General features: G+C 42.7%; 1 protein-coding gene across 1 annotated transcript in view; it reads right to left on the minus strand.

Annotated features, from left to right (window-relative positions):
- Positions 1-10,015, minus strand: part of DCT (dopachrome tautomerase) — a 35,344-nt gene extending 25,329 nt beyond the window's left edge. The window contains exons 1-2 of the mRNA XM_003980474.6: positions 9,201-10,015; positions 138-437 (exon numbers count right to left, since the gene is read on the minus strand). Coding sequence (XP_003980523.4) covers positions 138-437; positions 9,201-9,591 — 691 coding nt within the window. The 5' untranslated portion in view covers positions 9,592-10,015. The remainder of the gene's footprint in view (positions 1-137; positions 438-9,200) is intronic.
- Between the last annotated feature and the right edge of the window lie 3,254 nt (positions 10,016-13,269).

Below are 13,269 nucleotides of genomic sequence, written 5' to 3' on the forward strand. Positions count from 1 at the left end.
AATCTGATGACTTTCATAAGCCTAACCTTTCCCTAAAGGTTGTTCTCTTGTTAATTCACCTGCCTGATTACTTCCCGCCCACCCACCCCCAGCCCCAAACCTATAGGAATATACCCTAAGCTAAGGGGAAAACCCACCTAATAATGTATCTCTCACAGAGTAATAATGGAGCCACACAAAGAAATCATAAATGCTGGAATTGGCGATCTGTGGCTGGGTCCCGTTGGGCCCCAGGAGGCCGAGCCAGTGTTGTGTGGTGATCACATAGTCAGGGTGTGTGGTGTTCTTTGCGAGGTCTAAGGCGTCCAAGAACTGCTCTCTCTCCTGAAGAGTCAAGGAATGGATATTCTTCCGAACAACCAGGGGTTTCCTTTCGTTGCAATCATGGCCGGTCCAGCCAAACCTGCAGAATCCACAGTGGTACCCATAAAAATGTCCTGGTTTATATTCAAAAGAAAAAAAGAAAAAGGAGAGACAGAAGAGGAAGTCAGTTTATGTAACATGGAAGAAATTTCTGAATCTGAACACTGGGATAGTGAGGAGAAACTGAAGGTGTTTACAAGAAGGCAAGGAAAACCGATTTCCTTCCCTTATTCTCCTCTTGAAATGTTGCTATCTCCAAGTGAACCGAGTGCTAGAGAGTTTTGTAGAAATAGCCCCCGCAGGGGCGCCTGGGTGGCTCAGTCAGTTAAGCCTCTGACTCTTGGTTTCGTCTCAGGTCATGATCTCACGGTTCATGAGTTCAAGGCCCAAGTGGGGCTCTGTGCCCTGACATCTTGGAGCCTGCTTGGGATTCTGTCTCTTCCTCTCCCCGTCTCACATGCGTGCTCGTGCACCCTCTTTCTGTCTCTCAAAACAAACAAACAAAAAGAAATGCTCCCAGCAAAGAAACAGAATATGAAAGGCGTCACATGCTGTTACAGGTGGACTGTGTCCCTTCAAAATCCATAAGTTGAAGTCCTCACCCCCAGTTCCTCAGTGATGACTGTATTTGGAGCTAGAGTCTCCAAAGAGGTAATTAAGTTAAAATGAGGTCATTAGGTGGCCCCTATTCCAACACGACTAGTGTCCTCGTAAGAAGAGGAAATTCAGACGGCAATAGGTACAGAGAGACCATATGAAGACACAGGGAGAAGACAGCTGCGTACAAAACAGGAGAGAGACCTCGGAAGAATCTAACCCTGACAACGCCTGGGACTTTGGGCCTCCAGACGTCGGGACGGTGAGTTTCTGTTTGCCACCCAGTCCGTGGCACTCTGTTACTGCAGTCCTAACAAACTAACACACATGTGCCACCTTCCAAGCTCTCCTTCCTCTCCCTTCCTCCCTCCAAGCTCTCCTTCCTCTCATGCAGGCGTCCCCCCACCCCGTGTCCCCCCCACGCCCCCACCCCCAGGCTGCACAACCATCTCGGACATGCACGCTACTGAACCCCACCTTACACGTGCACGCTGCTGAGCCCCGCTATCCTGTGGCACACACAGATGGGCCGACCCAGAGTGGTTCACTGATTTAGAGAAGGAAGGGAATACACACCAAGCTCAGGGCAGAACCCAAATAAATAAGCTGGTTGCCAGGAATTCAGGTGAAATCTAACATTAACAAAGCTGGTTTATTTCACAAAGGAGACAGAGTTAAGACAAAATCAATGGAGGCTGGCAGGTCATAAAGGTGAATTAGCTGCCATGATATCGAGACGTGCAAATCACTGCAGGGCTCCCCATCTGTGGCACAAATGTCTCTGCTTTATCAACCCAGGGAATGAGTACTAGTCCTATGAGCTGAAGAGTTTTCCAATCAGCATCTACAGTTGAAATTATTTCAGCTTGTTCTTGACTTTGCCCTTTTTAGCCTCGATTATTGCCTTTGGTATGACCAACACCTCATTCCCTAGGTGGTGGTAAATTAGAGGGTAAATGTTGTAATATTTCTGGAGCAAAATGTTGAAGCAAAAGGGGATCAGAATGCTTATCTCCCAGGGCATTAGAGGGGTTAAAGCATTAATGTGGGAGACCAACTCTGCTCCCCTGCCCCTCCTCCCCCTCCTATTCCCCGTCCTCCCAGACCTTTTTACTTGCTTCCCTTCCTACCCGCAGCACTGCAGCACTTTTCCCTCATCATCTCTTTAAATTCCTCTTTGCCTGGTTATCTACTACTGTTTTCAGCCTCACAGCGGGTGGTCTACGAGGTCATCCTTGACTCTACATGTCAAGGTCAGGTGTTTCTGCACTGAGCAACCCTGGTACCACATATTCCCCTTTCATTGCATTTATCACAACTATTGACTTGCTTCAGAGACAGGCCGCTAGAAGGCAGTTATCCTGCTGTCTAAGCCTGTGGCTGGCCTTGTACAAAATGACTGTTGAATAAATAAGAAAAATACAAAGCCAAATTATCACAATGTGCACTTTAAAAATCATACACTTTTGGGCACCTGGGTGGCTCAGTCAGTTGAGCGTCCAACTCTTCATTCCAGCTCAGGTCATGATCCCAGGGTTGTGGGATTGAGCCCTCTGTTGGGCTCCACGCTCAGTGTGGAGCCTGCTTAAGATTCTCCCCCACTCCTCTATCTCTTTCTGTCTCTCTCTCTGCCCCCTCCCCAGCTCACGCTCTTTTTCTCTCAATAAAATAAAATAAAATAAAACAAAATAAAATAAAACAAAATGAAATAAAATAAAAATTGTACACTTTTATTTGTAGTCATACCTCAATAAAGTTGAATTTCTTTTGGAAAATAATTTTAAAAAAGCGTATGAAGCATGTAGTAAATAATCTAATACACGTAAAATTTCTTCTTCCTCTTTCTCCCTATCCTTCTGGATTAAAAGGAAAAGCAGGCCCGGTAAATCATTTGGATGAACTATAAATACCAAAACAGAGGTAAGTAAAAAATAGTATGACCATAGTAGAGAGAGGATTATTTGAATTTCTAAAGAAAAAGAAAAATTTACAATAGCATGAAACAAAATGATTAGCACTTGTGCTGCATAAGAAAAAAATGCACAGGCCTCCTTTTCTATTAACCCAATGGATTTTTTTTAATGTTTACTTATTTTTGAGAGACAGAGAGTGCAAGTGGGGGAAGGGCAGAGAGAGACGGAGACAGGATCCAAAGCAGGCTATGTGACCTGAGCCGAAGTCTGACAGTTAACCCCTGAGCCACCCAGGTGCCCCTACACAATGCATTTTTTGATGGTTAAAAAAAATGTTGTTAAAAATATTATAAGTAGGAAGAATTTCTTAAGGTAATTTATTTGGGTTCTATGCTCCTTGTAACATACAAAATATCCTGTCTATGCTCTCATAGTTCACTTATCTGTATGTTTTAACACTGTATGAGAACATAAATAAAAAATACTAAAAAGAAAAAATCCTACTAGTCCCAAGACCAAAACATGTTTTTGAATGGTTTCAATTAAATTTACAAGTTAGATTTACATTGTCAAGTGAAGTTAAAGTTTACACGAATTACTAGAGTGAAGCTCTTAAATACAAATTACTTATAAATATTTATTGAGCAACTAGTATAGTCCCAGATGCTAAACAACATATTCCAGGGTTATTTTCCCCTAGGGTACCTACTAAAATTGTAGATCTGTTTCAAAACACCTTTGATTAAAACGTATCACCTTCTCTGGCAACACTCACAGGATTAGAGTATCTTTTGAGGAGTGAATGAAAAAACTGCATCCAAAAAATACTAAAAACCCAACTTTCCAGCTGTTCCCCTATAGGCAGATGATTGGAGATGAATATGTAGTCACAGCTTTACAATAGGAGAGTGAGTCCCTCCTTCAAAATGCTAAGGAATAACACACCTAAATTTTCTAATAATTCAAGACATTTCTACATTTAAATGCGTAAAACTTGTCTTTGAGTTTTATTGAAATTGAGTAATTCATAACTTATGCCATGAGTTGTAATGTTCCTGCACTTCCCTTACCACAATTATTTTTGGTTGCTAGAAACAAAATTATCAATAACTAATTATCTCCCCCATTTTTCATTCAACAGATAATTTATTAACACCTACTCCCTAAAGGGCAGGCAGAACTCAGCATGCCTCTCTCTGGGCTCCCAACTTGGTATGTTCAGAGAAGCTGCCATGCTTTGTAACTTTGGATTCAACTTCTCCAGACCTGTCATACTGGGATAAGAGCTCTACTTCATAGAGTTCTTATGGGAAGCAAGCATGTTAATATATCGAGCACTTAGAACAGTGCCTGCTACAGAGTAAGTTCTATATTAAGTGTCATTATTAGTAGATGCCACTTAACAAGCAGTATTGGAACTATTTGTCTTCCTGTCTGTCTTCTCCATCCACTACACTACGGGCACCTTCAAAATCATGTTGGGTTTTCTTCCCTCTTTGTACCTGAAGGGTCTAGCATAACTGGTGCTAAATAAACATCAGTTGGGCGGGTAATGAATGAATCAATGAGTAATTGCATAAAAAACATTAGGCACTGGGAGATACAAATGCAAATAAAGTACAATGCCACCATTCAGGAGATGAAGGACATTGGGGGGATGGGCTAAATGGGTGGGGGGTATTAAGGAGGGCACTTGGGTTGAGCACTGGGTATCGTACGTAAGTGATGGATCACTGGTCGGACTCCTGAAACCAATACTACGCTGTATGTTAACTGATTTGAATTTAAACAAAAACTTGGAATAAGTAAATAATAAAACGGGGGGGGGGGGGGGGAAGAGGAAGGACGTGTGCGCAGTGAAACACCAACGCAAGTCTAACTACGGGAAAAGTGAAAACGGAGGAACAACCCAAACACCACAGAACACAAAAGACAAAATGATGAATTCTGACTCAGGAGACCAGAGCTGTTTCACAATTATGTTGAGCAAAGACGTTTCTTATTACAAAGCCATACTTGCCTCTGAAAAGCAACACAGAGGTCCTAATTTTCCCAATAAGAAAGAATTGGGGTGGGGGGGGGAGGGGGGAGATGGGTGAAGGGGATTAAGAAGTACAGACTTCAAGTTACAAAATAAGTAAGACATGGGGATGTCATGGACAGCACGAGGAATATAGTCAACGTTATTGTATTAACTTTCATTTTGTAGTCTGTGCAACTGTAGGATCACTATGTTGTACACCTAAAGCTAATATATTATGTATCAACTGTACCCCAATAAGTAAAAAAAGAAAGCATCTGTCTGCATCTGAGCTCACCTATAACCCAGAAATGTATTCAGTAAAAAAATTCCTTTTCCAGCATATCTCCCAAAGCTCTGCAGTCAGACCCCTTTGATGTTTTGAGCTTCTAAACCCGGTCTAAAGAATTCGTTAAAATGCTGACGACAACTGAAAAATGAAACAACGGGAGAGCCCAGCACACAAAATATTTATGTTTCTAATTTAGATTCCCTAGTGGTTTCTTACATCAGTTTAACCTGAGTTCATTTTTTCCCCTAATCTACCAATAGCAGCAGCAAAAAATAGAAGAAGATGGGCCTTTTAGAAAAGATTGCATTATCTTACTGGAAAATGGAGAGGGGAAAAAAAATGAAAGGGTCCCTTGATACCAATCTATCTACCACTGAATACGTCCTTGGGCAAAAATTAAATTTAAAAAGACAAAGTCCTAGACCTACTTAGGACTGGGATAAAAATGGAGAGTTAGAAAAACCAAGCCATGCACGTTCCTACATGAACTGTATCAGCTCAACCTCAGAAAGCCATTAGACTAAATAAGCTTAAAGACCACCGATTAGTGAATTTACAAGGAGCTCTAAATAGCCTATTCCTTTTAATTAGAGATTCTATTATTTTAATAACAATACTTCATGCTCACATATAGCCTTTCATCTACAGAGCTCAAAAAGGTTTTACAAGTGTGGTTTCATCATTATCCCCATTTTAGAGATTGGAAAATGGAGGTACTTAGTCTCTTGTACAAACAAGAAGCTCTCAGACAACAGTTCAAAAACTATTCGCTGTGCATGTTTTCCAAAAGTCCAAACACACAGCTGCAATTGCTATGTTCTAAGACTCGTAAGGTGAAAAACTAGCGCCATCTTCTCCTGAAATTCAGCTCTTCCTCACCACTAAATTTGGCAACTTTTTGGTTTCCATGTATCCCTACGGAGAATAGAGAAGTTCTCTCCAGAGAACTCGAACACATAATTTAGGGGTTTTTCCCCCTTCAGAGTTTGTTTTTATTTCTCTTTCCTGGGTTAATATCATCTACCAGCTACGAGTTCGTGAAGACTATGGGGTATTTTTTCTTTTTTAACTTTATTTTATGGGGGTAAGAATATTTAACATGAAATCTACACCCTTTACCGCATTTTTAGGTGTCCAGTACATTATTGTTGACCCTTGGTAAATGTGGTACAGTAGCTTATTCATCTTGCGTAACTGAAACTTTGTGTCCGTTGACTAGTAACTCTCTGTTTCTCACTCCCCAGGCCCCTGGTAACTACCATTCCACTCTTTGATTCTATGAATTTGAGTATTTTAGATACCTCACAAAAGTAGAATAGTAGCCCATTTGTATTTTTGTGACTGCTTCATTTCCTTAGTATAATGCCCCCTAGGTTCATCAATGCTATCACGTATTGTGTGATTTCCTTCTTTTTTAAGACGGAATAGTATTCAGTTGGACGTATGTACCACTTGGCTAAAATGCAGAGAAATTGGAATCCTTGAACACTATTGGTGGGAATGCAAAATGGTGCAGCCACTGTGGAAAAAGCAATATGGAGCTTCCTCAAAAAATTAAAAACAGAACTACCATACGATCCAGTAATTCCACTTCTGGATATTTATCCAAAAGAATGAAAATCAGGATCTTGTAGAGATACTAGCATCCCCATGTCTATTACACCACTGCTTTCAAAAGCCAAGATGTGGAAAAAATCTAAATGTCCATTGACAGGTAAATGATGCATCTAATTTTCCATTGCATTAACAAAGTTCAGGGTCATCAATAGACCGCTTTCCATAGCTAAACTACATCTCTTTTTTTAATAACCTTTGAGTGACCTAGAAGAATCCCAGGATCCCTATTTACAAAAAGCTATGAGGATACCAGAGAGGAGGGCTTTTGGGTGTTCAAGGTTAGGTTTAGATTCTGAAGACTGCCTCCCAAACCACAAAAACTTCCCTTGGAAGACAAGCAACTCACTCTGGGGGGAGAATAAGCTGAATGAAGGTCATGTGGCTAGCTTTGGGACTCATGACACATCACAACATGGTGATTACTGTTTATACTAAATTGGTTTCCAGCTCAGCCACTAGGACTTGGCCTGGCTAACATAAGTGGAGCCATCCAACGTTCATATGGAAAGAGCTATGGTCCTCAATGAGTCTACACAGATCAAATCATGGAGGAGGAAACAAAGACCATACACACTGAGAAAACTGCTTCCTTGAACTGGTCTACAGACATGTGATATCCTTACTGTCTGGACTTATAGGCCAAACCCTGTTTCTGACCTACTGCCTCTCAGGCATATGTTCATCCTCCTCAGAGCAGGAGATCTCTTTTTATGGTAGGAAGCAGGTCACTGTTACCCGAATTTCCTGTCACTTCCGGAGAACTAGTTATAGGCATTTCTTCTGGAAAGGGAAATTAAAATTACCTCTTCTATTCTGCCATTCTCTGTCCTTTCCATCCCCCTAAAAAAAAAACAAAAAAACAATACACAAAACAAAACAAAACACTTGCTAGCCAGGTCAAAAATATAAAGTAGATGATGATAAGAAGAAGTAAGAGTTATATGTGATTGCCTAAAAGCTTCTGCTCCCAGATTCTATAAATGGGGATGCCCAACCATTGTAAGCCGTGCCACTCTATCATTGGTTGGCCTAGAAATAAGTATTCTAGAAGAATTTTTGAGTCATAGACAAAGAAGTTAGTATGTAGTGTGGTTTCAATCACACAGGTAATATGAAACCTGCTGCTTCTCAGACAAAGGCCATGAGAATCCGTGAAATAATGTCTATAGAAGCAAATGCTCAATTAGCTTAGAAAAAAAGTGGATCGTATATGTTCAATATGCTATTTAAAACTTTTGTCACAATGAATACCAGAGGCAAACCTAACGGTTGCTTTGAATCACAGAATTAGCAAGATGGCTACAAAATGATGTGTACAGCCAGAATTTTTTACAAGTTAGAAAAACTAACATCATTCCTACATTGACATCACAGTCCTTTGTACATTTCCTGAGTTTATGTTTTTATGCTCCTGCATAGCTCAATTATCTGTATTTCCTATGTGCCAGCATCATATGAGAACATGAGTGAGAAATAATAATAAAAAGGAAAGCTTCCTATGCAGCTGGATGCCGTAGAACAGTGGCCAAGGGCTTTGCTAAAGTTACCACTTGTGTTTTCTGTGTTTCAAATGCCCTGCCAGCCTTTGAGTGTTTATCACCGCTGTGCATGGCTGCTGAACACAGAGAGGCACTACTGAAAAGGATTTGGGAAGGCTCAGAAGAGCCAGAGGAATAAGAAATGCCCAGAGATTTCAAAGAAATGAGTCAAAAGAGAGACCAAGGTCTGAAAGAGGGACACGGGGCAAATCTTGAAATGCCCACATCCAACCCAGGCAAGAGCAGAAAAAGCCATTGTTATTTTATGACTCTCCTCCCCCAGCTCACTGAAGCTCGGTCCCACCACATCCCTCCAACTTTGCCCAAGTGACAACCCAAGCATAACCTTAGCTAGCAAGATGTACTCTGCTTGAGCCCCGTTCAAAACGTGAGAAACACTGAGACCAGGACTGCGGAACACCTGCCTTTGACTCCTGTCTTCTAGATGCCAAGGTTACCCACCCCCTCTTCTACAAGCGCAAACCCATTTCAGAAGGAGAGGCCACCAAACCAATCTTGAAAGGACTTGCTCTGAGGTTCAAAGCTGACTCTGGAGCTCGTTAGCTTCCCCTTCCAACAGACAAGCCAATGGCATGTTGGCATGAGTTCACATAACCAGGCTTGGCCCATGGAATATTCATTTGGTTTCTATAACTAGATGTCCTAGAGGGTGTGAAAAATATAACCAAGACATCAGTCTTACCCAGTTCGTTGCCTATGAAAAACAAACTTGGCCGGCCATTTAAAGCCTGGTCTAACACTTCCAAGAGCCTCTTCTCTTTCTGAGAAGGGGCTCCCTTCCCACCTGGGGTCCCCTGACCCGGCTCAGAGCATGCCCGCGTCTTGTCCACCTGCCTCACCTCTGCATCTGCAGGTCCGGTGGAAGAACTTCCTTGGCCACCATTCTCGGTCATCCTGGTTCCGTAGGATGTAAGGACCACTCCAGGGCCTGGTGTCAGCTTGCACCTCCACGCACTGGCCCCGGCCCTCCAGATAGCCACAGATGTTGTCCGGGTCCTCACCCAGTGGCGGGCAGCACTCCTTGCTCACCAGGTTGTTCACGGTCATGCAGACCCTGGGGAACTGTGCCCAGGCTCCAGGCAGGATTCCACAGCCCAGGCAACCGAGCAAAAGCCCCCACCCAAGGGGGCTCATGGCTTTATCAGCAGAAGAACCCGCTCTTGCTGTCCACTCCCTGATTCTACTCTGCCTTTCTCCTTGTCTTCCACTCTTAAGCCCTTGAGCATTCATTCCGTTGGTTTTTGGTTTTGAGGGTGAGGGAGTTGATATTGTTTTGCTTGGCGTTCTGGCGCTCTCCTCCTTAAAAAATACCTACAAAAATCGCAGAGCCCACGTGTGTACACGTGTGTACGTGCACACGCACAGACTATTTTATATGATCCAAACGGCTAAAACAAATTTAAAGCCATTCGGAGCACCTCTAACAGCCAGATTTAATGAGGGTAGCGCTTCTCACCATCTTTCCCCCGTTAAATCGGGCTTTGTCTAATTGAGTTAATTTACGGGGTACTGCAGTCATCCTACTTATTATACTGGTATTTCTAAACCCCCTCCTTTCCTCTTTAGCCCATAACTTTAATTGCCTTGAACTCAGTTCAAAAGCCAAACACCGTGCTGCCTTTATTCTATCTGGCTTGCCAAACCACGGGGCCTTGTGAGGTTTGTTGTAAGGGCTGGGAGAAGCCATCATTAGGGGGATTAGTATTAGAGAAACCCTCATTGTTAGCACATGACCCGAAGTGCATAATGAAGTCCATACAGTTGCTGGCTTTGTCTCAAAAGGGCAAAACCATCTTCATTATCTGGGCTCATGTGCCCCGGCCAAACTTGTGACCTCAGACTTCCCGGGGAGTCAGTAGATGCAGTGAGTTCCTCGTTGTTGTTAAAAGGCCCTTACAGACAAGCGCGCATAGCTAACTACAATTCACTCCTGACTACTCGCTGACGTGCTGGAAAGACCACTACAGGAGGTCACACAACTTCAGAAATAAAGAAACATTTATTTAGGGCTGACGTACAAGGAATTGCTTTGTTCCACAATTAAGGGCCCTCTTCCCTCCAAATAAGAATGTACTATTCTCCTATTCAGCACATCGAGGCAGCAGATTTTGAAAAATTACACAAAGTAGCATGCCACCAGAAATTCAAAATTATAATGATCTGATTGTAAGGAAGGCAGTGGAACAATTTGGAGCCAGGGGTGGCAAGGGGCAGCTTTTGATTTATCTTAAAGTTAAGCATTGTCAAACTTCAACCTAGAACACAATGCCTCCCCCGTGCTCCTGAGGGCAGCGAGGGGAGCATCCTATCAATAATGATGGCTACTGTTAGAGCCTCTGTTTACCCCTTAGTGGTGGAAACAGGACTGACTTGCTGCCCTAAGAGTCTGTGTAGACAGCCAATGTGACACTGCTTCAGACAGTTTCTAAGAATACTTTATATTTGGGCATAAAGATACAGAACGTTCCGAAGAAAATTCCTAAGGTTAATTTTTTTTTTTTTTTTTTTTAGAAGGAGAGAGCACGGGAGAGGGGCAGGGAGCGAGCGAGCGAGCAAGAGAGAGAGAGAGAGAGAGAGAGAATCTTAAGCAGGCTCCACACTCAGGGCAGAGTCAGACACAGGGCTCAATCCTACAACCCTGGGATCATGACCTGGGCTGAAATCAAGAGTCAGACGCATAACCAATTAAGCCACCCAGGGGCCCCTAAAACAATTTTTGTATAGATGTTCCTCCCCTGTGTATTTCTGTGTCATGCCCTTGACATTGTGACTAAGTAGCAGTTCTCATCTCTGACTACACACCAATGCCAGCCAACCACCCGAGCCCACGGAAGCAGAACATCTGAGGGTGTGGCCAGGGCAGTATTTGCTATATGTTCTCTAAGCCATATTAATGTGCAACCACAGTAGAAAACCGCAGGGTTAGAATAAAGCACAGTTCCTGAAGAAATGTTGGAACTGAGTCAGCTGAGGGACTCCATGTGTGTTAGTTTCCTGGGGCTGCCTTAACAATTTACCACAAACATAGTGGCTTAAAATAACAGATTTATTCTCTCATAATTCTGAGGGCAGAAGTCCAAAATCAATGTGTTGATGAAGCTGTATTCTTGGAAGGCTCCGGAGGAGAATCTTTCTTGCCTCTTCCAACTTTTGGCGGTTGCCTCCGTTCTTGTTTCCCTGGTTTGAAGCAGCATCACCCCAACCTCTGCCGTTGTCACATGGCCCCTCTTCTTCTGTCTGTGCCTCTCGTTTGTGTGTCTCCTGTAAGGACACTTGTCATTGGATTTAGAGCCCACCTGGATAATCCAGGATGGTCTCATCTTGACATTCTCAAGTTAATTACATCAGTAAAGACCCTCTTACCAAATAAGGTCACATTCACAGGTTCTGAGATATGGACATAACTTCTTGGAGACCACTCTTCAACCCTCTATGTCATGAATATGAAACTTGAATAACATAAGAATTGCAATATCTCAGAGTTGGGAGGGTGTTGTTGAACTCATTTATTCATTCCATGTGTACCTACTGACCCACTTCATGTCAGCATTGTGCCACTTTGAGATTCCCTTCTGTGTTTTGTGATGCCTTGGCTCCAAAAATATCAGATTCAAAGTTCTTAGATAATGTCGCTGATGGAATCAACAACTCCCATATGGGAATGCCCCCAAGCCTAGGCTTTTGGCTCTCTTTTCTTTCATAACAATGTTTGCTAGGTAATTCACCTAGTCTGTGGCTTTAAATACAGGCTATCATGACTCCCCAAAATTACAGCTCTGGCCCTAACCTCAACTGGGAGCCCCAGGCTCATATAACTAACTTCCTACTTGGTCTCTCACTCGGAGACCTAGACATTTCTCACTTAACGTTTCAAAGTAAACTTTTGCTCTCTCCACCCAATTTTCTTCCCCGTTAGTCCTCCTCACCTTAGTCAAGAGCACCACCACCATCTCATTAGTGGTTCTGGATTCTTAGAGTAAAATCCAAGGTCATCATAAGGATTTTACTCCACGGTCCTTTCCATGCACTAATCAAAGGGTGGGCCATGTATCCACAAACATGTGTTCCTGGTCTGCACCAAAATAAATATAATAAGGAGAGAAATTGAGAGTCAGCATTTAGAAACTATCATGGCAATTTGGCATTGGCACAACGTTCAAGCACGTGATCAGTGGACTCATCTCATTGAAGAGGAGGTCTAGTAAGGGGGTTGCCAAGCTTGCGTGGACATGATCTGGTAGCATAGGCTGCAGACTAGTCACGTTGGATTGCATGTTGGCCTGTGGCTGAAAAAATTTTTTAACTATTTTTTAAGTTCTTCACCATGGACAGTTCGAGAAGAACTGGCTTGTAAGGTCCTCCACGATCTGTGCCTTGCCCACCTCTCTCTCCCTCTTGTTCTGCGATCACAGAACACAGCAATTACTCTAGTATTCAACCATGTTGCATTCGTTTCCACATTGGTCTTTCTTCTGCCACTCCCTCTGCCTTGAATGTTCTTATTCACAGTCCTCCTTGTCACCCAGGTTTCAGCTCATATGTTAGGATGTGAGAGAGGACCCTCTCACTCTATTGTGTCCACATCCAGCCACCTACTCTACCTGGCACTGTTTTCCTTCAGAGCACTTAGCACTATCTAAAATGAACTTATTGGTTTACTTGCTGACAGTCTGTCTCTTCTATTCTGGTATAAATTCCAGGGGAGCAAGAAACTTAGCCATGTTGTCTTTCCCCCATGCTAAGAACAGTGCTTGGCAAAGAGAAGTTACTTGATAACAGTTGATGAGTAATTATGCTCACTTCAATTTTTTTATGTTCATTAGAAGAGTCTCACCATTATAGTGACTGGCTTTATACAAGTTACATGTTATGACTATATAAAATAAATGTAGACTACTAAATACCACT

Source organism: Felis catus, chromosome A1 (assembly GCF_018350175.1).
Source record: "Felis catus isolate Fca126 chromosome A1, F.catus_Fca126_mat1.0, whole genome shotgun sequence".
NCBI lineage: Eukaryota > Metazoa > Chordata > Mammalia > Carnivora > Felidae > Felis > Felis catus.